Here is a 27,903-nt window from a genome sequence, read left to right on the forward strand (position 1 = left end):
TCAATTTTCGATGTTGGACTTACATTCTTCAAAACAAGTCTCCTCTAAATTAATAAAATTCATTGGTTTCAATTAGTGTTCTATCTTTCCCTAAACCTCTTCAAACATAAACCAACAATCAATCGTTCAGCCACAATAGTGTCGCCAATTAATTTTTGGGTTGAATGCTTAAATTATGTCACGATTATATAAGAGTTATTTTTGTTGAAGAATACACGAAGTCTTACATCGGAAACTTAACAAAATAGAAAATAAAATATAATGAATGACTCCACTTTTAATATCTTTTATATAAAACACCATACCTGCTAAACATGTGGTTAAGTTAAGGACAATATCAATATTACTAGTGGTGGGTCAAGGCTCCGTCCCTATGAAATCTTAACCACTATAAATATATATAAAAAGGCTTAGTTTTATTCGTTTTCTGGGTACTCAATATATTATATATGCAGAAACTAAAAAGCTAGCCTTCAAATTCCTCCTCCACCTATCATCTTTTCTAACCTAGGTTCCAAACTCTCAGAGCACTTCTCGATTTTATTTCTATTACGCTAATTAACCATCCTATGGCTTCTTTCCAACTTGATGACCAGGTTCTAGTACAAGAGACTATGTTCGTGAGAACATTGACCTTGAACAGGCCTCGCCAACTGAACACCCTTTCCCTTGAAATGATCTCTCAGCTGTCAGAACTTTTCCTGGCCTATGAGGACGATGCCAATGCCAAGTTGATCATTCTCAAGGGTAGAGGAAGAGCATTTTGTGCTGGCGGCAATCTAGCCGCCGTGCATCGTCACTTTCTTGAAGGAAATCTGAAATATGGTGAAAAAGTTAGTCAGAAGATCATCAACTTAACCTATTTGATAGCAACATACAGTAAACCCCAGGCAAGTGTTAAATATTTTCCAGATACTTCCCCAAGTGCTATGTATCATCTCAACTAGTCAATTAGTATTCCATATGACGTATATCTCTCGCATCTGTTCAGTCAAGATGGTTACAAATAGTTTCATTGTACTTTCTTTTGTTAGACTTGAAGTTTTCATATCTTTTGTTATTTATTTTTAAAAAAAAAACAGGTTTCAATTCTGAATGGGATTGCCATGGGAGCTGGGGTTGGTATTTCAGTACACGGAAAATTCCGTGTAGCAACAGAGAATTCTATCTTTGCAACGCCAGAAAATGGTCTGGGATTTTTCCCTAATGTGGGTGCTTCTTATTTCTTGTCAAGACTCCCTGGATTTTTTGGAGAGTATTTGGGTCTCACAGGTGCCAGGTTGGATGGGGCTGAAATGCTTGCTTGTGGTCTAGCAACTCACTTTGTTCCCTCAGCCAAATTGCCTCTACTGGAAAAGGCTCTGATTTCCAGAGCTGCTTCAGTTACTTCCTCAAGCTTTGATCTTGCTTTTATTTCAGCAATTATAGACGAACACTCCCTACGGCAACCGGCTCTGAACGAGAAAAGTGCTCTTCACAAAATGGATGTCATTGACAAGTGCTTTTCCAGACCAACAGTTGAAGAAATCTTAAGTGCCCTTGAGAGGGAGGCTGCAGAAGCACACATGGCAGATGATGACCATCGTCATGAATGGTTAGCTTTGACGATTCTTTTGCTGAAGAAGGCGTCGCCGATGAGCTTGAAGATTTGTTTGAGATCCATTAGAGAAGGAAGGGTGCAGGCAATTGACGAATGCCTTGTCCGCGAGTACAGAATAACTAGCCATATACTGCAAGGGCAAATAAGCAAGGACTTCAGAGAAGGTTGCAGAGCTATCGTGTGGGACAAGGATAAGAAACCAAAGTGGAAGCCTTCTAGTTTGGAACTCATCACTGACCATATGGTTGACCACTACTTCTCTAAGTTGGATGGTGATGAAGAATTAAAGCTCCCTCAAAGATCCAACTTGGCTGCATTTGCCAATGCCAAGCTTTGAGCTAAATGTTATTCCAATTTTATTAGCCCACACCCCGACAATTTGTTGGTTTTGTTTTCACGTCTGTTGAAGTTTCCTTTTTGTTGTGGTAGTTCTTATAATTGTGGAGAGTTTGTTTGTTTGTTTATTTAGTTTTGTTCAGTAAAGTTGTGTTCCTAATTTAAAGTTTGATACTAATTTAAAACGACCTCCAAAAATTGGGTAGTTTTATTTTATGTAGTTAACCTAATATAATATATAGTAGGAAGATGCTGCAAAACAAATTGAATTTCCATACTCATTCTTCATGTCCTCCACCAGAAAAAGAAAATGACACTCCTCCTTTAAATGTGATTTGGAATATATCCATCCAGTTTCTTCAAGCAATTTGAAATAAGTCATGAGAGGTATTCCATATTAAGGGCGTGAAAATTTTAAGGCCCCGTTTGATAATCATTTCAATTTTAGTTTTTAGTTTTCATTTTTCGTGCTAGAGTATAGAGGAAAATGAGAGTGAGAATGAGAGTGAGGTTGAGAGAGGAGGGGAGGGAGAAGTAATAAAAGTGAAAATAAAAACTTGAAAGTGAAAACAATTTCAAATAGAATTCAGTTTTCACTTTTGTTACTTCTCCCTCTCATCTTCCCTCTCAATCCCATCTTCACACTTATTTTCACTACCATTATCCCTCTTTTCTCTCCATATTCTAACACAAAAATTGAAAACAAAAATTTAAAATTAAAATGGTTATCAAACAGAACCATAAAAGGGGTTAATTCGATTTTAAGGCTAAAAGAATGAAGTTTGAATGGTAGAAAAATATTGTAGATACACAAGCACAAATTAGTGGGGGCCAAGCCCCAAAAGAAGAAACTAAATAATAATGACTCTTCGTTACCCAATATGTGGAGGAGCATCACTCAGGAATCCCAATCCAAAGTTTGGCTCTTCATTATAGTTTCCACAGAGTCAATCGTGATTCGTAAGCCTTTAAAAAAAAAAATTTTTTTTTAAAAGCAAACAAATTAGTTACAGTATACGTATAATTTTCATACGTTACTTATATATGTGTCATAATGTGACTCAAGAATGACTATTTAATAGCTATGATTTCAATCATATTATACAACACAAAATTCTGCCTTATCTATTTAATGAACATTTGTTTGTGAGTCTTTATAAAGACACCTACTTAATGTAATCAGCACTAAAACAGTGGCCTTATAACTAATTAACACAATCTAGCTAGCTCGACCAGAAAGAGACATTTATATCACGATCCCAAGCATGAAACAAGTTGCTCTTATCAACTGACGCATCCATGTTTAGCCCATCAAATTAGACAATTTGTCGGCATGAAAGAGTTCCACACGAAATTGTCGTTCCAGCTAAAATCCAAGAAATTGTCATTAGTCTTAATTGGCATTATATATATATTTTTTTCTTTTACCAAAGGGAGAGAGAGAAGGACAGAGGAGGCCTTGAGCATAGGGGATCAAGGCGGCTGCCTAGGGTCTCCAAATTAGGAGGCTCCCAACCTCTATATATGCATACATTTGGTACTTTAAAAAAATTGTACTATATTAATATTATGTTAGACCCAAGTATTGTAAAATATATATATATATCTCTATTATTCGCTGTAAAATTAAAATGAGAAATTCAATAAACGGCCCATTATTATCTAAACTTATAGCTTAAGTCAATAATGACAAATTTTTATATAAAAATGTTAACCTAGTTGAATAAGGTAAGAAATAAAATACAAGGATGATTTATTTAAAAGTTCCTATAGCTAAGCATATATACGTTACCTTTATATATGTTACAGAATGTGACTCAAGAATGACTATTTAATAGCTATGATTTCAATCATATCATACAACACAAAATTCTGCCTTATCTATTTAATGAACATTTGTTTGTGAGTCTTTATAAAGACACCTATTTAATGTAATCAGCACTAAAATAGTGGCCTTATAACTAATTAACACAATCTAGCTAGCTCGACCAGAAAGAGATATTTATATCACGATCCCAAGCATGAAACAAGTTGCTCTTATCAACTGACGCATCCATGTTTAGCCCATCAAATTAGACAATTTGTCGGCATGAAAGAGTTCCACACAAAATTGTCGTTCCAGCTAAAATCCATGAAATTGTCATTAGTCTTAATTGGCATTATATATATATATATATTTCTTTTACCAAAGGGAGAGAGAGAGAGAGAGGGACAGAGGAGGCCTTGAGCATAGGCGATCAAGGCAGCTGCCTAGGGTCTCCAAATTAGGAGGCTCCCAACCTCTATATATGCATACATTTGGTACTTTAAAAAAATTGTACTATATTAATATTATGTTAGACCCAAGTATTGTAAAAAAAATATATATATATATATCCCTATTATTCGCTGTAAAATTAAAATGAGAAATTCAATAAACGGCCCATTATTATCTAAACTTATAGCTTAAGTCAATAATGACAAATTTTAATATAAAAAAGTTAACCTAGTTGAATAAGGTAAGAAATAAAATACAAGGATGATTTATTTAAAAGTTCCTATAGCTAAGCATATATCACTTGAGTTGAGGTTTTGACAAAAGAAAAAAAAAACAAGCAATTGAAGAAAGATTGAATGGCTTAGCTATGTAATCCATTGAAAAAGACATGGTAGAAAATTTTGATTATGTAAAGTTAATTGATACTTTTACATCCAAAAATGCAAGATGAGTGATATTTAAGTAATGTTTTGATGCATTTTATAAAATTGTTATGTGATTACATATTGTTTGTTTATTTTTCAGATTACAATTGTGACTTTGAGTTTGTATAATTTTTTTTTAATATTATCGGAAAAAAATCACATAAACATATACAAATAGTAGAAAGGCCACATTTTGGTAATTCATTTTGGGCCTCTAAAACATTAGGACCGCCGCTGGAGAGAGGGAGGGTTCTATTTTCATCATATATTTTTGGACCAAATTGAGGGCGATGTATAATTCTTTTGCTTATAGTTTTGGGTTTCCTCTGTTTGGTGCTGATGAGGACCCATGGGCCATGTCCCTATAATTATTATGTTCTCAGTACATGTATACTGTGCCTCCTACTAGCTAGTCGATGATGAAAGATCACCACCTTCTGCTGTTTATAGCTAACTAGGACATCATCAAACGTATGCTGCATTCATGGTAAGTATAAGCTTTTGAGGTAAGAAACCTAACAACAGGCAAAACATGCACACCTATCTTGGGCTTGAAATGTACTGATCGTAGACTCCGAGGAGGGACTTATTTTGGTCCCACAATATATACTGCTATATATTTATACTTTCGTCTTTTTTCAGTTATAAAATGGAGTGTAAGTGGATAAAATTGGAGTGGGGAAATCACCATTCTTTATATATAGTATTAATGTTATACGATAAGGTCCTCCTATCACACATGCTACTTTGTCCAATTTTATTTTTTTGGGGTCAAAGTTTGAAATGGGAAGATGGGAGGTGTTATTGAGGTTTGATTATGAGACCAATTTTAAATCCGTTTAATGTATATGGAATATATGCATGGATTCTAGGGATTTATTAATTAATTATATATTATTCACTATAGTGTGACGAATAATTTTTCAATTATGAAGACAACCCTTATGTAGGGCCGGCCATGGGCCTGGGAAATTAGAGTTCAGCGCCGGCCCTCCAAAAAGATAATAGGTTCATTATTAATTACATGTTGTCAATCATAAAATAGTTTGTATTTGTTATTTTAGTTTAATTAAACTATTATATTTTAGTAAAAATGAAAATACACGTGTAGAATTTTTTTTTCTTGTTAAACTATGATTACATACAAAGAGAAATTAAGTGTCTTATTTTAATTTCTGGCCCTGAACCACTCAAAAGTCTAGATTGACCTTGACCTTATGGGACGAAATTGAAAAATGAGAAAACTCAACTCCTCATTAAAGTTGGGCAGTTGACTAGTGGATGTTAAAGTAGTAGTTTCTCATGTAGCACGAAACGCCATAAGATTTTTCTTTGTTTTTTTGGTATAAATTGTGTTGAAGGTCAACAAAAAGAAATCTCATATAAACAAAACTCAACACAAATCTTCAAATAAAAGATAGCCCATAAAAGCAGGGAAACCTCATAAGAAATTTTTTTTTTCCCAAGCATTTATTATGTATAGTACATGTGTCATTTCCATAAGTCTTAACCCAAGTCAGATGAGATTAATTAGCATGGATCCCCTTGTACTATTCACCAAAAGAGATTGCATGCGAGTCCAACCATAGATTTTGTTATTTTTTGGGACATCAATAAAAGATTTTCCTTACAAAAATCAATGAAATCATAAATCATTTAACTAGGGTCGTTTTTGACTTTTGAGTGATGCATGGGCAAAAATGAGGCCCTTTTCCCTTAATTATAGTTTAACAAGAAACAAAATTTATTTTGCACATGTATGCATTTTCTTTTTGGCTTAATTATGGTAATTCTATCAAACTAAAATAACAAAGAACATGAATCATAAAACATAAAAAGCTAATAATTTGTATTTTTTTTAGTACAAGCGATAGTTTTAACTACATGAGAGGAAATTTCTCACACACACAACCAAGATGTCATGGGATTTAAACCTCAGACCTCTAGTCTGCAAGTCAAAATCCTTTTTCATAGAGTTAGACCCCATTGGCAACCATCAATTTATTGAGAACAAAAAAAATTATCAAACTAGAAGAACTAAACATTTTCTTAAAGAGCAGACACGGGCGTAGCCAAGTTTGTTAGAACGAATGTGCTCCCCACTCTGCACCCTAATTCGAATTCCCCTTTCGTAGTTTAGATTAATTTAAAGTAGAATATCGCTTATATAAAATAAATAAATAAAAACATTTTCTTGAAAGTGTTTGATTAATTGAATCTTTATTATTACAAAACAAAAAAATAAAATTTTAATGTTTAATTGCAAATGTAGGGCCCTTGTATTGTTAAATTTTTAAAATGATTGTTATTTGGGCCCTTGTATTTTAAAACTCTCAAGAAAATCCATTTAATATGGCCTTGAACAATTATAATATACATATATATAAGTGTTCCTCCGTTTTATGTTCGTTCTTGTGATGGTAGGGTAAAGTTTCTCATTGCCTTGAAAACCATTGACTGGTCAACAAGTCAACTTTCTTTAGTGTGCTAGCGTACCACTGCTAGCAATGAGAATTCTAGCAGATTTCTTAAAAATAGATTACTTGCGCCATAAGTTACTGATTTCTAAACAAGCGATTGTGAATTTGGGTGAGGAATATCTCCCAAATAAGTTTTTTTCTTGCCTCAGACTGGTGAGGACTTTCACAATTTTTCTCAGTACAAAACTGGCAGTTCTGGCAAGAATAAATGATAAGATAACGAACTGTTTTTTAGGCAGAAGTGCCTTTTACAAAACTCAAAAGGAAAGACCAACTCTAGAAAGACAAAAAGAGGGATGAACTTCCATTTCTTCCTGGATAGATGCTTTTGATCCGGGCTGGACTAGGTATACCTATGCTGGACTAGACTATCAACACCTTCAACTGTCAAGTTTCAGCTGTAAATCAATATCACTGTTCGAGTTTGGCAGAGCTTTAATCTATTTCAAGCCCTGGAAGGCTTTTTGAATGGGCAGAATTGGAACCTCTTCAGTCTGGAAGGGGCAGAAGTGGCTAGACTTGATGATTACTGAGTTGGAACTGCACTGTAGTACTTGTTCTACTTGATCAGGGCTCTCCATAAATTTGTTGAGGTTTTCATATTTGTAAAACCCGAACTCTGCTTGATTTGGCTTATGCTGGACCAAATTTGTAACCAGAGAAAACTCGTTTTGAATGACTTATTTCTCTAAGTCTGAACTAGAGTTGGAAATTTGATTTGTAGCTGGCTTCTTTCTTGTGGCTCAATGAGCTTTTGGTTGCTTTAGTGTTTTGAAGGTTTTTGAGATCAAGTGATCATTTTGAGTTTTTGCTTTGGATTGATTTTTTAGTTGTCCTTTGATCTGTTCACCTCCTCTCATATTTATAGAAAATGCTAGAGTGGGATTTTAATAAAAAAAAAATGGGCAGCATATTTTCTAAAAACGAGATCTTTTCTTTTCAAAGCCATAAAAGAAGGAAGTTATTGTTCTGGCAGAGAAGAACTATTAGTAGTCAGTTTTCATGGAGGTCTTTTCCTTGCTTTTCTGAAAGAAAAACCAACTCTTCTTTGTTCTCTGTTTGTTCTTGGTAAGGAGAAAGAACACAATCTGACGTGATGGTCATTTTGCTTTTCTTGTTTGAACAACTCTCTTGCTTACCACTTATCTTTTGAGATCGTAATTTGCTTATCTCTTGGAAAGATCACCTGCTCTGATGCAGAATTATATACAAAAAGATTCTGATCTTAGGATATACGTAATTTCACTGTTTTGTCACTCAATATTGTATATAACACGAACAACCTATGCACGGTTTTGTCACTTTATCTTAAATTACATCCAAACTCACCTTGTTAGCTCTAGAATATCAACTTGTTAGGTCTGGAATATCGAACCCTAAAAAATACATGAGCTGTTCTTAATGAATGCTTGAAATTTTGAGTGTATATCTATATTTTTTTTATCAACAAAAGAAGAAATTTCCTTCAACATATAAGCACAACTTGTTAGCTCTTGATCATATCAATCCTCTATTTTTTTTATAAAAAAAATATTAACAATAGAGAAAAAGATTGAAACTCGAAACTCCAAAGTACCAAAACACCAATGGTTTGTTTACTAATTGTTCTCGCTAAATCTAAACAGATAGAAGTAAAGCTAATTTACAAGCGATGTGGATGGTTTGGACCCAAGAAGCCTTCGGTCTGTGGTGTTCCTTCCTTAAGGCATGATGCTGGATGCGGTCTGGGGAAAGGAACGGTAGGTTAAGTCTTAAGACACCGGTGTGGCACCGGCCGAAGACCCTCTGATGCAAAGTTAGCGACCAAGAGCAATTCTATTGACAGTGTAAAAGCACAAGTCAAGTAAACAGTCTTACCTTTTAGATGAGCCAGTGGGCTCTATTTATAGAGAGCATTTAGGATCCTCTTAGTACTTAGTTTTGATGTGGGACTCGTGGGAGTGTCTTCGACGGTTGACACGTGCTCTGACAGGTTATGGCGAGAGTTCCGAGGCAATCTGTCAGAATCGGCCTGATTGGTCGATCGGCATGGGATGCCGAAGATTGGTGTAGGTGAGTCAGTCGTTAGCATTTACTACTTTTAACGACCGTGTATGAATCGGTGATGTGTGCCGATTGACTGTTTCGGCATGGCTCACCGAGTTGGTCTTTAGCTTCGTTCACATTCCACGTGTCATGACGTAAGTGGGGGGGTCAGATATGGTACAAACACTAATCAAGAATTATAATTCTCCTGAGGAATTGAATTCCACATAGGGAGAATTCATGCGTTTATTTCACATCAAGAAATTAAAAAGTAAGCGGGACCCACACAAAATTAGGAATTGAATTCCTGATTTTGGAGGAATTCAATTCTTGGGTGAGATATGGTATTCTAATTCCTGGAGAACTAACCCATTAGGAATTCATCTTTTTTATCCATTATATCCTCACTTGATTTTGAAAATTACAAATTTCTCATCTACTTTATCCCAACAACAAGGACATTTTAGTAATTAGTACCACTCCTATCCCAATTCTATATGGTTTAGTAAATAACTTCGATAGGAATCCGAAATCTAATTCTCCTCAATCCATATGATTTAGTAAACAACTTCAATAGGAATCCAAAATCTAATTCTCTTCAATTCAACTCCTCTTTAATTCAATTCATACTGAATTTAATTACTCATAATCCGTACGGATTAGTAAACTGCTACAAATCTAATTTTTGAGTAATGAATTTTTTTTTTTCTTTTTTGAAGGAATATTTGGGTAAGTAACCTAAAAACAAAAGTATTGCATAAGCAAAACCTTTCGAAGTATATAAAAATGTGTGATATTTTGGGTATTATCAAACTTTGTGCATGCACCCCAACCCTGCAATTCGTGTGTTTCGCTTTCTTTATGTGAAACGATGCACCGACTCACTGCCATGGCACATGAGCACGTGACACCTTAATCTCCATTATTCTTTCTCTCAACTTTCGTTACTTACTAATTTTCTATGTACAACTCTGCAAAGCGCGAGCCGAGCACCTTCTCAAAATTTCCACAGGGCCATCGTTTTCTATGAAAGACAATATTACCCATGCCATGCATGTCTCATTCATTCTACAAATATTCTTAAAACACTATTATTTGAGTTGGTTGCAACATTCATTTTGTCAAAAACTAGTTTGGATTTTCTAGTACTTAAATTGGATTACATTGTTAATCATAATAAAATTGGATTACATTTGAGTCGAGCTAATTAAAAAAATAAAATTGTTGGAGTTTATCGTTTGTGAATTGAAGGACGCCAACTGGTCCGTAGCTCAGTAGTAAAAGCATGTAGTGTTGAAGAATATAAGTTCCATATCGAAAACTTGACTAAATAAAATAAAATATATAATGAATAGTTCCACTACTAATATTACCGAGGCCTTTTGTAATAAAACTCCACACCTACTGGACTTTGTAGGTGGTTAAGTTGGGGACAATATCAGTGTTGTTAGTAGTGGGCTGCTGGCCCGTCTCTCTGAATTAAACATGGTGTCAGAGCGGGTTGATTGACTGGGCCTAAATTGGGCCTTCGCCCTTACCCAATATGGTGTTCATATGTTGGGCTTGAATGTTTACCCCTATCCCTTACCCAATACGTGGTGTTCACGCGTTGGGCTTGAATGATTGACTCCGATGTGAACTTGGCTCCACGTGTGGCTCACTATGTAGTAGTCCCACGTGAGGGGGCGTGTTGAAGAATATAAGTCCCACATTGGAAACTTGGCTAAATAAAATACAATATATAATGAAGGGTTCCACTACTAATATTACCGAGGCATTTTGTAATAAAACTCCACACATACTGGACTTTGTAGGTAGTTAAGTTGGGGACAATATTAGTGTTGTTAGTAGTGGGCCGTTGACCGGTCTCTCTGACTTAAACGTGGTATCAGAGCATATCTGAATATTTACCATACTTTGTTTTACTTGGTATCAGAGCCAGGTTTTCTTGTGACCTGTGCTTGTGGTATCCATGAAATTAAAGTACTCTCCTCCCCTCCTCTTCAAGGAGGGAAGGGGGAGTGAAAGGGATATGTTTATTGATGTATCCTAATTACCTTGGCGTATTCCCATGAAGATGTTGCTTATTTCTTGCCTCCGACGACCCATTCTCTTCAGAGGGAGAGGAGGATTGAAGAGAAGTTGTGTCTGTGTAAATTAGCTAAAGTTTATATGGAAGAATTTATTGTTGCCATTGCCGTTACTGCCACTGTTGATATCGTCGTTGATGTTACCATTGCTACTATTGTTGCCATTGATGTTGACTTTGTTTGCTTCATTTTCCGTTGTTATGGTCATTGTCGATGATGTTGCTGTGTTTTGATCTGTCTCTATCCTAACCATAAACACTACCTATTTCCGCTGCACTATACACCTAACCTATAATCCTAGCCCGCCGCCGCCGTCTACCTTGCTACTATCTCCACTGCCTTACCTTCTGCCGTGTTCACAGGGTTTCTGTGTTCTGCCTTATCTACTGCCGTGCTCATAGAGCTTCTGTGTTCTGCTTTAACTATTGTCGTGCTCACATGATTTCTATGTTCTGCCTTACCTACTACCATGCTTACAGGGTTTCTGTGTTCTGCTTTTATGTGTTCTTCTGTGTGCCCTATTTATTAGGGTTTTTATGACAAGGCCTTCTTTACAGTTGTTCAATTGGTCAATGTCGAGTACGGTGTTCTATGACTCGCTTGTCAAGTTGGGCATGCGAAATATCTTTGCCCCAACTTGAGGGGAAGTGTTGGCGAGTCATTTCTTAGTTAGGATTTTCGTTCCTTACTATGTTAGGATTTTGGTTACTTATTCATTTATCTAGTCCTATTATCATTGAGATTTATTTCTGTTTGGGCCAAAATCCTGCGCACCCAGCCCAACACCAAAGAGCCCAGAATAAAGCCACATGACCCAAGCAGTATGGGCTTTGCAAAAATAAACGACGAATCGAGGGCCCAAAATCCAAAAAAGCCCAGCCCGTGATCTGTCGAAACCACGACAATAAACTTGGGCTTCGAAAAAGAAGAAAAGAAAGAAATCAGCCCATAGCTCAACTCAAATTGGGCTTAAAGAGAAGAAAGGCCCATGTCTTCTACAAAGTGGCAGAGTTGTAAAAAAACGTCAAATCAAATGGCAACTGACCACTAAAGCAGATTAATAAAAATCTAAAGATGAATTGGTTTGGGCACAGCTTCTAAATGCTCACCATTGATCTCAAAACCCAGATTACAAAGTCAGCAGATCTTTTTGAAAAACCTATTCTCAAAACCCACGTGACTACTTGACTTTGAAAAGTCAACAATTTCAACTATCACAAAAAAGTTTATTGAGAATTAATGAAAGCAGGTCATTTGCAAAAAGACTTGTCTGAGAATTTACAGCTAAAAGATCAGAATCCCTTTCTAAATAATTCTGCATCAGAATAGGTGGTCTTTCAAAGAGATAAGCAGACTATGTTTTCAAGAGATAAGTAGAGGGAGTTGTTCAAAACAAGAAAAGCAAATTGACCATCATGGCAGATTGTTTTCTTTCTCTCTCTACAAGGAACAACGAGGAACAAAGAAAAGTTGGTTTTTCTTTAAGAAAAAATAGGAAAAGACCTTCATGAAAACTGATTATTGATGGTACTTCTCTGCCAGAACAGATAATTTCCCGTTTTCTTTGATATTTAATAAATGAAAAGATCTTGATTTTTAGAGGATCTGCCGCCCATTATTAAAAAATTAGAATTCCCACTCCAGCATTTCCTATAAAACTAAGAGAAGGTGAACAGAACAAGGGACAACCAAAAAATCAATCAAAGACAAAAACTCAAAATGATCACTTGATCTCAAAGAACCTTAAAACAAACTGAAGCAACCAAAAGCTGATCGAGCAACAAGAGAGAAGCCAACTACAAATCAAAACTTCAAGTTTCAGACTTAGAGAAATAAGTCATTCAAAATGAGATTTCTCTCGTTATAAATTTGGTTCAGCAAAAGCCAGATCAAGCAGAGTATGAGTTTTTACAAATATGAAAACCTCAACAAATTTATGGAACTGATCAAGCAGAACAGCCACCACAGTGCAGTTTCAGCTCAGTAATCCTCAAGTCCAGCCATTTCTGCCCCTTTCAGACTGAAGAGGCCTCAATTCTACCCGTTCAAAAAGCCTTCCAGAGCTTGAAATAGATTAAAACTCTGCCAAACTCGAACGTTGGTATCGATTTACAGCTAAAGCATAGCAGTTGAAGTTGTTGACACTCCAGTCCAGCCCATCTCGGATCAGAAGCATATATCCATGCAAAAATAGAAGTCCAATCTTCTTTTTATTTTTCTAGAGTTGGGTTTTCCCTTTTGAGTTTTGTAAAAGGCAGTTTTGCCTAAAAACCATTCGTTTTCTCATAATTTATTCTGGCAGAACTACCAGTTTTATACTGTGAAAAATTGTAAAATCATCACCAGTCTGAGGCAAGAGAAGAACTTACTTGGGAGATATTTCTCACCAAATTCACAATCGCTTATTTAGAAGTCAGTAACTTGGGGCGCAAGTTATCTATTTTTAAAAGTATGTTATAATTTTCATTGCTAACAGTTGCACGCTCACACACTAAAGAAAGTTGACTTGTTGACCTGTCAATGGTTCTCAAGGCAATGGAAAACTTTACCCTACCATCACAGGAACAAACACAAAACGGGTGAACAATTTCCTATTGTAATTTATATTTATTTTCTATTATAATTTGGATTTATTTCCTATTTTATTTAGGGTTGTACTTCTCTATAAATACCTCCATATTGGAGAGAATAAAATATGAGTGAATATGAGCATATCCGAATATTTACCCTACTTTATTTGACTTTTAATTACAAATTCGTGATCTCAAATTCGAACCTCGTTCACACTTCTCCTCTACCTTTCAAATTTTGAACAAATAAAAAGAATTGAAGGGGCAAATTTGAAGTTTTGATCACCGTAGTCATGAAGTTAGGTGAGGCAAGTAGCAAGAGGAGAGTGCTCAAATGGTATAAGCCATTTGGATACTCATGACCGTACAATATTTAATTATGATTAGACTAGGTGTTTTGTCCTTGCAAACTGACATAACAACAATATCATATTGTCTTAAAATATTAATCCAAATCTAACCATCAGTATCCACCTTATCACCTTTGACTGGTAAAGATTCTGTGCCATCCCAATTGTTTTAGTTATCTTTCATCTTCGATATTCGAGAATTATCGAGCTCAAATGGGTAACTGGGGCAAGAAATAGGTTTTTTATAGTTGGACTGATGTGCATCAACCTAGTCCTCTCATTTCTTAACAATTAAATTTTAGAATGTAATAATTGTTTAACATAATATCTATATTTTCGTTTTAGAAGGTCCGAGTCGGAATTTCCAATTTATATTAACGTTATGTTTGTTTAGCTTTTAATACAAATGAAATAAATAATATTTTAAAATACAAATGATAATTTAAAAGAATTCGAAATTGAAATCTCTAATATGAAAGAAAGTCTTTTTTTTATTCGACTAGATCTGTTGACATGAGATGAATGATATTAGCTATGTATAGCACGGTTATTTAAAACTTTTTTAAAGTCCAATGATTATTTAAGAATTAAGAAATACTTGCTATGTACCACAATTCAACAAGCAAGCGATGAGGGGAGAAAAAATATTGGTGGGTTGTCCTTTTCATGTCCAAATGCACTGCTAACTGTCAAAGTCCAGCTTCAAGGCACAATTAGGAAGCCAAATGTTGGTGAAAATGAAACTTTTCCCAAACACAAAGTTCAATTATACTATTCAGCATTCAAAATTTACCGATATTTGCTGCTTAATCAGTGGCTTAAAGTGGAATTGCATGGCAGCAAAACCATTTATGATGTCTGTTCACCACTCAAAAAAATTAACTTTTTGAAATATTTTTAGCAAAGGGTTTGTACTAAATAATTTTTCTTGCTTTTATTTTTTGTTGTTGTTGTCTATTGTGCAGTTAATTTCAACACCACTGTTAATGGTGCAATCATAGGCCTATAATTTTGACATAATACAAGGAAAGCAAGATATGATGCTGAAATGTAGTTGGCTAAAACAGCATCATCTAACAGTAAAAAGATTATTACGACCAAAGGCAAACCAAAACCCCCCCAAAAAAAATAAAAATTAAAGGAACACAAAAATGGGTTGTTGGGGGAGCTCAGCAGTTTGACTGGCTCATTCATCCGGAGGGTTAAACAGCATCAGCATGCATGGTAAATATTATGCCAAATTCAGCGGAAAAACTTGTATGAAGGAGTTTTGCTATTTTCGATCAATTACAGACTGTCATATAAAAAAATAATCACGTGTAACATACTGTAATTAGCCGCAAATATCAAAATAGTTATATTTCCATTTTATGCAAGTGTATCTCTAAATTCAGACGGAAAATCCAACACCTAAACTGCAATGCTAAGAAAAGGGCAAAATGGTAATTCTATTATAATCTCTTACTTTACTGTTCTGCTTTTGCAAGAGACAGAGAGCAAGGACAAAGGCTGACCCCACTGTTTATATTTTCCAAGGCTTAAATACTTACAAGACCCAAAACCCCCCACTTTCCACTCTTCCGCTGCTTTTTTTTTTTTTTACCTCATCTCTGTCATGAAATACCAAAACTGACTACTTGGGACAAACAAAACAAGAGTAGTAAAGAAAGACAAGGTTGCTAAACAAAAATAAAAAATAGAAATCAAACACAGAGAGAGAGAGAGGAGAGAGAGAGAGAGAGATGAATAAAGGGTGTGCTTTGTGGTGGTTGAGCAATGTGCAGGTGCCAAAGAAGATAGAAAATTTAAGCTTAGTTTGAATGAGAAGTAAGCAGGCTAGCAGAGATAGATAAATAAATAGAAAGAATGAAAGAGAAAAAAGAAGAAAGGGAGGTGGTGGTCTTAAAATTGGACAAGTGAAAGAGGCAAAAAAAGAAAATAAAAGTCATAGAAAAGAGAAAGAGATAGAGATTGAGATGGTGGGCTCAGGAGCAACAGATAGGAGCAAAGAAGCTGTTGGGATGATGGCCCTCCATGAGGCCCTCAGAAGCGTTTGTCTCAACACAGACTGGACTTACTCTGTCTTCTGGACCATCCGTCCACGCCCGTATGTCTCTCCTCTCTCTTTTCTCTTAAAGTTCTCTTCTTCTCTGTCTCTCTACACTTGATCTGATGTTTAGCTCTGGATGCCTTGATTTCTAGCTGTTTTCTTTTCTGGGTTTAATTCATTAATTTGTTTTGTTGCAGGAGAGTCAGAGGAGGTAATGGCTGCAAGGTTGGGGATGACAATGGCAGTTTGTAAGTATATAATATATGGTTGCTTATGTAAAATGGGAATAAACTTTATTTGAACTACTAACCTCAACTTGGTTAGCTATGCAATTCAATTTTGCTCTGTTTTCTCTCTGCTTCTCTAAGGAACAGGGTGAAAGCCAGAGGAGCTGACTAGGAATCTTATTTTTTTATATGAACATGAGTTTTTAGAAATGGGTTTTTGGTAATTTTGTGATTTTAGTGTTGTTTATGAAATTTGGTGAAGGATGTTGATGTGGGAAGATGGGTTTTGTCGAGGAAGAGTTTCATCAGATTGTCTTGAAGATATTGACGGAGAAGATCCTGTCAGGAAAGCCTTCAGCAAAATGTCCATTCAGCTGTATAATTATGGAGAAGGGTGGGTACTTGGTATGTGTTTTTTTGTTATGGCTTCTTCTCCTCTCTCTCTCTCTCTCTCTCTCTCTACCTACACTACATGACAATCTTGCAGGACATAAAATATGGTTTTTTTTTTTGGTTATGGGAAATAAGTTCTTCTTGTATTTGTGCTGTCATTGGTTGCACTGAATTCAACACAGGTTGATGGGGAAGGTTGCATCTGATAAGTGCCACAAATGGGTTTTCAAAGAACCTACAGAGTGTGAACCAAACATCTCCAACTACTGGCAAAGTTCTTTTGATGCTGTATGTAATAAAAGCCAGTCTTTTTTCTCCCTTTCACCTATATATTTGTCAAAGTAGACAAGCTGGAATTAGCACAAGTTTGTGCTTAGCTAGCACATATTAATGACTGATAGTAACCTTTTTTATGCTATTTATTGCAGCTTCCTCCTGAATGGACTGATCAGTTTGAGTCAGGCATTCAGGTCAGAACAGAAACATTTACTGCTTCAATTATTGGTCTCATTATTTTGGTGTAATTTTTTTTTTGAACAGTTAATTTATTTTACCAGACAATTGCTGTAATTCAAGCTGGTCATGGTCTTCTGCAGTTGGGCTCCTGCAAGATTGTGAGATATATATATATATATATATATCTTTTTTTTCTTTTCCCATTAATATTTGCTTTAATGCTGCAAATTCACACTAACACAAGGACATGCACAATATGTATATCAGATACCAGAAGATCTTCACTTTGTGCTAAGAATGAGGCATACCTTTGAGTCTCTAGGCTACCAATCTGGTTTTTACCTCTCCCAACTATTTTCCTCTACCAGAAACAACTCTGCCTCATCAGTGCTTCCTTCAAAGCAGTCCCCAATTCCGATCCGGCCTCCTCCTCCTCTCTTCAATTGGGCTCAAAGGCCTCTTCCATCTGCAACAGCTATGCAGCTGCCTTCACCCAACAGTTTTCAGAACTCTGCAGCCAGACTTGGATACAATCCACAAGCCAATAAAGATGAGACACACATGTTTTTGCTGCCTCATTCAGCCGAAACACAAATGGGAGGAGACATGATGGGAGGAGGAGGAGGAGGAGGAGAGCATGAAAATGACATCAAATGGCCAAATGGATTGTCTTTCTTCAATGCCCTCACGGGACGTTCCGATGATGCAAAGCTTTTGTTCAATCCGGAGAACTTGGGAAACAAAGGTGGAGACGAAAATCACCACCACAACCCGAATCCAAACTCAGATCGTGCTTCGAATCACAACGAGTTTTTGAGCTTGGATTGCCACCCGGATAGTAGTGCAAGGAAGAACATGGAGAACAAGTACAAGAGGAGCTTTACTTTGCCTGCAAGAATGGCTTCATCGTCTTCAAACTCAGTTGATCACCATCAGCACCAATCTGTGGGGTATCGAAATGCCGAAGCTGGTATGTACTCTGATGTTATGGAGACCTTCTTGGAGTGAAATGGGAAGGGAAGATTGTATTAGAGGGACAATGGGTGAGGAGTTGTATGTAAGCAAAGCTTTTGAGCTCCTTTGCTGCTTATTACTTCTGTGATCGATTTCATGTTCTAGCTCTTTATATGTTTATGTGTTTTCATCCCAGTTAGTGAGACTTAATTAGAGATCATTTTGTACTTGTAGTTCATCCCAAGAAGAATTTCCCTCCATTCTTTTGTTCTTCTAACTCTCACTAAGGTCATGGAATGTAAAATAGAAAATAAACATAGAAGAAAATCAACACAAGTTGGTTCAAGTAATCAAAGCTTGTCCAATTCCAGCAGTAATGGGCTTGAAGAAATTCATTATGCCCAAAATGCTCAAGAAAATAAAACTATTTGAATACACAGTTACAAATACACATGATCACTGGGAGTCTCACATCCATTGTTTAGCTTTATTGCTGGGAGATACAGTCTTCATCACACTTTTTGGAAATCCAATTTTGCTACCGATTCTCTAGGTAGGGTTATCTATAATAAGGAGTTGGGCCTCTACATTCGTATTCATACTTGAGTGTAGGGTGGCGTGTTTATTGACCTAGTCAACTGACCGAACATGTCTAGACCTAGAGTTGTTGAAGCATTTATAAAGGCTAAGATACTGGGGGAAAACTATCGCTCTATTTGAAATTGGATTTCAATAGAGTCGTTGACAGAGTCTGTTCTTGATCCGATACTTCTGTTGGGTTAGTTATAACTTATAACTGAGGCCATATGTATTATTATTATTTTTTAAAAAAAATAGACACTTTTGTATCTACTTTTCCAAATTAACAAGCGATCACGACAAGCCTTGGCTTTTAGATAAAGATTTGGTTGACTGATCACTATTCAGTCAACCAACTAGTTTATGTTTCCAAAGGATTTATGGAAGAATATCATTGCCATATCAACAGCTTCAACTTCAAGATTAAACGCTCGCTCTGAAGAATTTGAAACAATAACCGAACACATTGTGACAAAAGCTCTATTTTAACAAGCCAAATTGCTTTTGCTGGTTAACGTTCCCAGAATATATATATATATATATATATATTTCCTTTTGCTTTTCTTCAAAGTTGAAAGTGATCAAAAGCCAAAGCCAAAGCTAAAGTATAAAGTCAGTTATCTACTTTCAAAGCAAACCTCAAAATCCTAACCTCAAACCCATGAACAAATTACAAAACTTGATAAACAAGTTTAAAAAAATCATTTTTCACTTCACATTTATCAATTCGCAGCTTTAATTAATTACATAATCACTACTTTTGTTGGACGGTTCCATTGCGTTACACTTTCTGCAGGTCCAAACAAGCCACCGGAAAAACCTCCGGCCAAAACTCCGGGGGACCACCACCGTCTTCACCCGGACTCTTCCCTTCCCTTTGATGGGTTTCTCCTTCCCTTCAAGCTGATCCACTTTCGCCTTCTTCCGAGAATTGTCACCGCTTAAAGAAGCCGGTACAGGCACAGCTGTTATGAATTGCCATCTCTGAGAAGAACCATAAACTTGTCCACCTCCGAGATTATTAGCTCTGTTTCCTTTGTATCTATCTGATCAAGCTCTAGAACCCAATTTGTTTTGGTGCACCAATTTCCTCTCAGAGTTGTCGCTTGAGCTTGTCCTTGCGCTGCTGCTGCAGCTGCTGCTCCTGCTGTTGGTGCTGTTGCTTCTTGAGGACATGAGAGAGTCCTTGCTGCTAATGCTGCTCATCCGGCTTGTTCTCCGTAAATTACTATCGAAACCCATAAAACCGTTGCTAATTGGTTGACATGGAAAGGCATGTGGTAAGAGCCTGCCATTGAAGAACAAATGGTCTGCCGGGGAGTCTTTGCAGGGATCAGTGCTGGAGGCTGAGTCAGGGGTAAAGCATCCAAATTCGAAATCGGAGTCTTGCTAGTGGATCGAAGTGCTTGGAAAGGAGAATGTGTCGCCGGAGGTGCTCTTTTGCCGGCGGTTTTCCATGGATGGTTTTTTTAGGGAGAGAGAGGAGGTTGGTGTATTTGCATGGGGCAGGTTGTATATTTATAAGAAGGTTTAATTAGGGGTAGAAAAAAGTGAGGGAAATTCGGGTTTCTTTTGATATGGGTGTGACACGTGGAATGATCTTGACCCTCTGTTGGGTGAGATGGGCAAAGGTTTTGGTGGTGTGAATGATGAAGTCCTACTTGCCAACTCAGTATTAAATTCAATACTTTTGGTGGTGTTAGGCCTCGACACTGTCCCAATTGTTTGATCATTTTGGAGAGTTCGCTTGTTTATTTATTTTTAATTCAGTGAAGTTGTGTTCTATAGAAACATATTGTTGATTACATTGGGAGAAGGAATTGTGTGGCTTTTTTAATTTGTATGTTTTTCTTGAAGTTGAGTTTTTACGTGAAAGATTGTTAAGGTTGAGTATTAATTTGAAATAATCCCTAAAGATGGAGTATTAGAGAGAACTTTATAGAAATGTCCTACACAAGAATGTCTAGGAGAATTCATCAATTCATTAGTTTATCTTATCTTTTTTTTCTTAAGTGATACATAAATACTATATGTATCATCTCAACTTATCAATTACTTTTCCATATGACGTATACATCTCGCATATGTTCAATCGAAAATGGTACAAATAGTTTCATTCTACTTTCTTTTGTTAGACTCGGGAGTTTTCATATAATTTCTTTCAATACCATCTTTTGTTATTTATTTATAAAAACAAAACAGGTTTCAATTCTGACTGGGATTGCCATGGGAATTGGGGTTGGTATTTCAGTACACGGAAAATTTTGTGTAGCAACAAAGAATTGGATCTTTGCAACGCCAGAAAATGGCCTGGGATTTTTTACTAATGTGGTGCTTCCTATTTCTTGTCAAGACTTCCTGAATTTTTTGGAGAGTATTGTTGGAAGTTTGAAAGCAAATGTCCCACATTGGAGAAAACAAAAGGTTCCACGTATGCTTTATAAGCATGAAACCGTAATACCAATTAAATAAAGGTTGGTGGGCTGATGGGCTTGGTAGTGAAGACTATCATGGTTAGCTTGCTTTATTAATACTAATATTTAAATAATCAAGACTTGGGCCTTGGGGTCTTGAGGTCTCTGAAAAATAAAAGAACTATACCCAGTCCGAAAATAAAATAAATATTTTTATTTTTATTTTTCAAATTTCTTTTAGCATAAGTTAAATTCAAACCACAAAGACTAATCTTTTTGTTTGAATTTGAACAGGTATAACTGATACTAACTGCTCTTTTGAAGAGGTGTAATTCTGTTATAAAACCACAAGTCCTAGGGCATAATACGATGATCTTTTTTCTGAACTATCTCATACTATTTTAAAATTACCTACTGTATTGGAGAGAAGCACACCAACGGTCGCCAAAATTCAAGGATCCGGTGCTGGACCCTTGAATTATAGATAGTTGAATCCTGGGAGATAGACGCCTGCTGAACTTCAAGTACTGAGAAGAGGTGAAATTCTGTCTTTAGGACATTGCGAATACGCAAGCTTCTATCTTCAATAAAAGTCAATATTCTGTACTTAATTTATATTTGCACATTTATACAGATTTCGTATTTTGCTACTCTTTATATTTTAAGAGTTGTGTAAATATATTTTTCCTAACAAGTATTTGGGTCTCACAGACAGGTACCAGGTTGGATGGTGCTGAAATGCTTGCTTGTGGTAGCAACTCACTTTGTTCCCTCAGCCAAATTGCCTCTACTGGAAAAAGCTCTGATTTCCAGAGCAGCTTCAGCTACTTCCTCAAGCCTTGATCTTGCTTTTATTTCAGCAATTATAGATGAACACTCCCTACAACAACCGGCCCTGAACTAGAAAAGTGCTCTTCACAAAATGGATGTTATTGACAAGTGCTTTTCATAAAAAATGGAAAGTTAGGAGTAGGTTGTTCATAAAAAAAATAAATAAAAAAGAAGTTTGCAGAAGGCTAAAAGACGAAAATACTTTTCATTTTAGAGAGAACTTAACAGAGATTCCTACACAAGAATGTCTAGGAGAATTCATCAATTCATTAGTTTGTCTTATCTTCTTTTCCTTAAGTGTATTGTTAGATGAGCTATGACATAATTATCATTAGTAGGCCTGAGTAGGCTAAATTAAAATTTTGAATAATAAAATAACAACTCACCTAGGTTATAGTCCATGTTAGTCCCTTCTTGGGACCATCCTTGCCTATATGTGGAGGAGGATTAGTCCAATCCCAAGTTCAGCTCTTCATTAGTGGTCCATTGTAAGTCTTTTCCTTTTGTAGGAACAAAATAAATAAATAAAAAATTACAGTTTGATGTGTAGTAGAATATCGCAATCTTAAGTTCATCTCTTCATTATTCTCCTCTGGTCCATTGTAAACCTTTTCTTTTCGTATGAAAAAAAGCAAACAAATCACAGTTTGATGTGTTTGTAGAACATCTCAATCTTAAGTTCATCTCTTCATTAGTCTCCCCTGATCCATTGTAAACCTTTTCTTTTCGTATGAAAAAACGCAAACAAATCACAGTTTGATGTGTTTGTAGAACATCTCAATCTTAAGTTCATTTCTTCATTAGTCTCCCTTGGTCCATTGTAAACCTTTTCTTTTCGTATGAAAAAAAGCAAACAAATCACAGTTTTGATGTGTTTGTAGAACATCTCAATCTTAAGTTCAACTATTCATTAGTCTCCCCTGGTCCATTCTAAGCCTTCTCTTTTTGTAAGAAAAAAGAAAACAAAGAGTTCTTTCCTCTTATGACCAAACCCCCGTTTAAATTGTGCTTCAAGTTTAAAACACAATTTAACCCCGTTTTGCTATTTCTTTCTTTTCTTCACGTCTTTTCTATGCCGCTTATTTATGGACGGAACACAAACAAAGGCAAGTGCGTGAACAATTTTTTCTGCCAAGTCAATTTATGCATTGATGCTGGCCCAGCCTAGTACAAAGTTGTTCCTCCCCCCACCCACACCACATGTGACATGGGCTCATACAAAGCAAAGTTGATTACAACTAGGTTTTTGTTTCCATTTTCAATCATTTAACAATATCTACACCGTCAATTAATTTTGGGCCGAATTCTCAAATTCTATCATAATGTTTGTATCATTTTAATTGTCAATGTTTTAAAAAATTCTGCCAAAATAAAACAGTAAAATATTTTTCTGTTATTTCTATTGTAAGTTGAAATGGTATAAATAGGTTTATTTGTTTTCGAGGAATCCGATAATATAATATATTGTAGGTCTATATCTTTCTTCTTCTTTTTTTTCTAAAAAGAAAAAAAGACAAAGACAGAAGCATGCAATATGTAGAAGCTGTAAATAGAAAAGATAGTTTCGTGCTGGCACGAAACTAAGGGGCTCATCCTTCTTTAAGTAGAAGGTAGGCCAGCTTTTTTTTTGAAATAGCTTCCACATATTGCATGCCCCAGTCACAGACTAGGTTAGGGCCATCTGTAGTAATAGTTTCAGCAATATCTGTACAGTCAATTAATTTTGGGTCGAATTCTCAAATTTCATCATAATATTTGTACTATTTTAATTATCAATATTTTTTAAAAATAATATGACAAAATAAAAAGGTACAAATAGTTTTATGTTATTTATGTTGTACGTTGAAATAGTATGAGTAGTTTTATTTGTTTTCGAGGAAAATATATTGTGTCAATTTTTTTTGGTTCGAAAAAGGGGAAAAAAAGAAGATACGGACATGCAATATGCAGAAACCAAAAGGCTGGCCTAACTTGTACTTATAAAAAAGATTGCCTTCCAATTCCTCTACCTCTCATCTTCTCAATAAAAAGTTGCACCTAGGTTTCAAACTTTTAGTGCACTTATCGACTTTATTTCTATACAAATTGATCATTTCCATGGCTTCTTTCCAACTTGATGACCAGGTTCTGGTACAAGAGACTTTATTCGTGAGGACATTGATCCTGAATAGGCCTCGACACTGTCCCAATTGTTTGATCATTTTGGAGAGTTTGTTTGTTTATTTATTTTTAATTCAGTAAAGTTGTGTTCTATAGAAACAGATTGTTGAGTACACTGGGAGAAGGGATTGTGTGGCTTTTAATTTGTATGTTTTTTCTGAAGTTGAGTTTCTACGTGCAAGATTGTTAAGGTTGAGTATTAATTTGAAACGACCCCTAAAAATGGAGTATTAGAGAGAACTTTATAGTTTGGGATTTTTTCCTAATGTGGGTGCTTCCTATTTCTTGTCAAGACTTCCTGAATTTTTTGGAGAGTATTTGGGTCTCACAGGTGCCAGGTTGGATGGTGCTAAAATGCTTGCTTGTGGTTTAGCTACTCACTTTGTTCCCTCAGCCAAATTGCCTCTACTGGAAAAAGCTCTGATTTCCAGAGCAACTTCAGCTACTTCCTGAAGCTGTGATCTTGCTTTTATTTCAGCAATTATAGACGAACACTCCCTACATCAACCGGCTCTGAACTAGAAAAGTGCTCTTCACAAAATGGATGTCATTGACAAGTGCTTTTCATTAAAAATGGAAAGATAGGAGTAGGTTGTTCATAAAAAATAATAATAATAAAATAAATATAAATAAAAAGAAGTTCGCAGTGGGCTAAAAGACGGAAATACTTTTCATTTTAGAGAGAACTTTACAGAGATGTCCTACGTAAGAATGTCCAGGAGAATTCATCAATTCATTAGTTTGTCTTATCTTCTTTTTCTTAAGGGTATTGTTAAATGAGCGATGACATAATTATCATTAATTGGCCTGAGTGGGCCAATTAAATTTTTGAATAATAAAATAACAATTCACATAGGCTATAGTCCATGTTAGTCCCTTGTTGGGACCATCCCTGCCTATATGTGGAGGAGGATTAGTCCAATCCTAAGTTCGGCTCTTCATTAGTGGTCCATTGCTTTTGTACGAAAAACACAAACAAATGAACGTTTGACATATGTGTAAAACATCTCAATCTTAAGTTTATATCTTCATTAGTCTCCCGTGGTCCATTGTAAACCTTTTCCGTTCGTATAAAAAAAAAGTAAACAAATTTCAATTTGATGTGTATGTAGAACATCTCAATCTCAAGTTCAGCTCTTCATTGGTCTCCCTGGTTCATTCTAAGCCTTTTCTTTTTGTAAGAACGAAGAAAACAAATAGTTCTTTCCTCCGATGACCAAACCCCGTTTAAATTGTGCTTTAACCACGTTCTGCTATTTCTTTCTTTTCTTCAATTTACGGACAGAACACAAAGAAAGGCAAGTGTGTGAACATTTTTTTTCTGCCAAATCAATTTATGCATTGATGCTGGCTGGCCCAGCCTAGTAGTTGTTCCTCCCCCGACTCACACCCCATGTGACATGGGCTCATACAAAGCAAAGTTGATTACAACTTGTTATATTAACAACCAGGTTTTTGTTTCCATTTTCAATCATTCAATATCTGTACTGTCAATTAATTTTGGTCATCGAATTCTCAAATTCCATCATCATATTTGCACTATTTTAGTTGTCAATATTTTTTAAAAATAATAAGACAAAATAAACGGTACAAATAGTTTTATGTTATTTATGTTGTAAGTTGAAATAGTATGAATAGTTTTATTTGTTTTGGAGGAATCCGAAAATATATTGTGTCGGTTTTTTTTTGGTTCGAAAAAGTTAAAAAATAAAAGACATAGACATGCAATATGCGGAAACCAAATGGCTGGCCTACCTCATACTTATAAATAAGATTGCCTTCCAATTCCTCCACCTCTCATCTTCTCAATAAAAAGTTGCACCTAGGTTTCGAACTTTTAGTGCACTTATCGATTTAATTTCTATACAAATTGATCATTTCCATGACTTCTGTCCAAGTTGATGACCAGGTTCTGGTACAAGAGACTTTGTTCGTGAGGACATTGACTCTGAATAGGCCTCGCCAGCTGAACACCCTTTCCCTTGAAATGATCTCTCGTCTGTCAGAACTTTTCCAGGCCTATGTGGACGACAACAATGCCAAGTTGATCATTCTCAAGGGTAGAGGAAGAGCATTTTGTGCTGGCGGCGATCTAGTCGCCATGCATCGTCACTTTCTTGAAGGAAATCTGAAATATGGTGAAAATTTTGCTCAGAAGATCCTCAACTTAACCTATTTGATAGCAACACACAGTAAACCCCAGGCAAGTATGCAATTAATTTCCATAATGTCTTCAAAATCTAGGTTTAATATGTTTTGGATGCTAAGTGCTAATACTTGTATCATCTCAACTGGTCAATTAGTATACCACATGACATATATCACATCTTCCCCGAGATGGTACAAATAGTTCTATCGTACTTTCTTTTGCAGACTTGAAGTTTTCCTAGAATTCTTTCAATACCATCTTTTGTTATTTATACATATATTTTGTAAAATAGGTTTCAATTATGAATGGGATTGCAATGGGAGCTGGGGTTTGTATTTCAGTACACGGAAAATTCCGTGTAGCAACAGAGAATTCCATCTTTGCAATGCCAGAAAATGCTCTGGGATTGTTTCCTGATGTCGGTCATTTCTTGTCAAGACTTCCTGGATTTTTTGGAGAGTATTTGGGTCTTACAGGTACAATGTTGGATGGTGCTGAAATGCTGGCTTGTGGTCTGGCAACTCACTTTGTTCCCTCAGCCAAATTGTCTCTGTTGGAAAAAGCACTAATTTCCAGAGCAGCTTCAGCTACATCAAGCTGTGATCTTGCTTTTATTTCAGCAATTATAGACGAATACTCCTTGCAGCAACCGGTTCTGAACGAGAAAAGTGCTTTACGCAAAATGGATGTCATTGACAAGTGCTTTTCCAGACCAACAGTTGAAGATATCTTAAGTGCCCTTGAGAAGGAGGTTACTACAACAGATGCAAATAGGGCAGGTGATGAATGGCTAGCTTCAACGATTCGATCGCTGAAGAAGGCGTCGCCGATGAGCTTGAAGATTTGTTTGAGATCCATTAGAGAAGGAAGGGTGCAGGCAATGGATGAATGTCTTGTCCGCGAGTACAGAATAGCTTGCCATGTTATGAGAGGGCAAATAAGCAAGGACTTCAGAGAAGGTTGCAGAGCTATCTTGTGGGACAAGGACAAGAAACCAAAGTGGAAGCCTTCGAGTTTGGATCTCATCACTGAGCATATGGTTGACCACTGCTTCTCAAGGTTGGATGGTGATGAAGAATTAAAGCTCCCTCAAAGATGCAACTTGAAAGTATTTGCCAATGCCAAGCTTTGAGCTAATTGTGATTTTGGGGTGTTTCTCTAAACCTATACCTATCAATATTTCAATTCCCTCCCTCATACTATTCAGAATTTTCATTAGTGTACACACCCCACCATTTTCTCACCCCACCCCACCCCACACCATACCACCCCAACTCTCTCATTGGAATATGTATGTACAACCAACTATACATATATAATCTGTTATATACATATCTTGTGTTTTTTTTTGTTGTCAAAATACATATCTTGTTTGTTAGTTCGGCTTATATATAGGTACATATACAATTGTATATGTTTATTTCATTCCGTTACATAACATGGCTATGTTAGGGGTCTATGTTGAAGAGTGTGTTGAGAGGTTCAATTTTGTCGTTCAATAATAACTCTATATAATTAAGGATCCCCTCGTTATAACCCTTCACTTTGTTGCAATAT

The 27,903-nt window shown here is 36.0% G+C and overlaps 2 protein-coding genes and 2 long non-coding RNA genes across 5 annotated transcripts; 3 read left to right on the top strand and 1 right to left on the bottom strand.

Moving 5' to 3' along the window:
- Positions 416–27,870, top strand: LOC18785775 (3-hydroxyisobutyryl-CoA hydrolase 1). Of its 2 annotated transcripts, none has more exons than XM_007219371.2 (2): positions 416–890; positions 1,083–2,146. In XM_007219371.2, the coding sequence occupies exons 1-2, from the start codon at positions 570–572 to the stop codon at positions 1,935–1,937; spliced, it is 1,176 nt and encodes a 391-aa protein (XP_007219433.1). In that variant the 5' UTR covers positions 416–569; the 3' UTR covers positions 1,938–2,146. The 2 variants fall into 2 exon arrangements, with proteins under 2 accessions (XP_007219433.1, XP_007218119.1); XM_007218057.2 differs by lacking the exons at positions 416–890; positions 1,083–2,146 and adding exons at positions 25,973–26,400; positions 26,639–27,870.
- Positions 15,787–18,473, top strand: LOC18785982. The gene is made up of 7 exons (XM_020556572.1): positions 15,787–16,240; positions 16,381–16,431; positions 16,673–16,804; positions 16,986–17,091; positions 17,232–17,273; positions 17,361–17,417; positions 17,527–18,473. Exons 1-7 carry the CDS (start codon positions 16,110–16,112, stop codon positions 18,265–18,267), a joined length of 1,260 nt encoding a protein of 419 aa, XP_020412161.1. The 5' UTR covers positions 15,787–16,109; the 3' UTR covers positions 18,268–18,473.
- LOC109947115 lies at positions 21,297–22,554 on the top strand. The gene is made up of 2 exons (XR_002270098.1): positions 21,297–21,743; positions 21,918–22,554. It is a non-coding gene; the product is annotated as an uncharacterized LOC109947115 (long non-coding RNA).
- Positions 21,397–22,494, bottom strand: LOC109947114. The gene is made up of 2 exons (XR_002270097.1): positions 22,424–22,494; positions 21,397–22,106 (listed from the first exon to the last, which is right to left on the bottom strand). It is a non-coding gene; the product is annotated as an uncharacterized LOC109947114 (long non-coding RNA).

This window comes from Prunus persica, chromosome G2 (assembly GCF_000346465.2).
Source record: "Prunus persica cultivar Lovell chromosome G2, Prunus_persica_NCBIv2, whole genome shotgun sequence".
NCBI lineage: Eukaryota > Viridiplantae > Streptophyta > Magnoliopsida > Rosales > Rosaceae > Prunus > Prunus persica.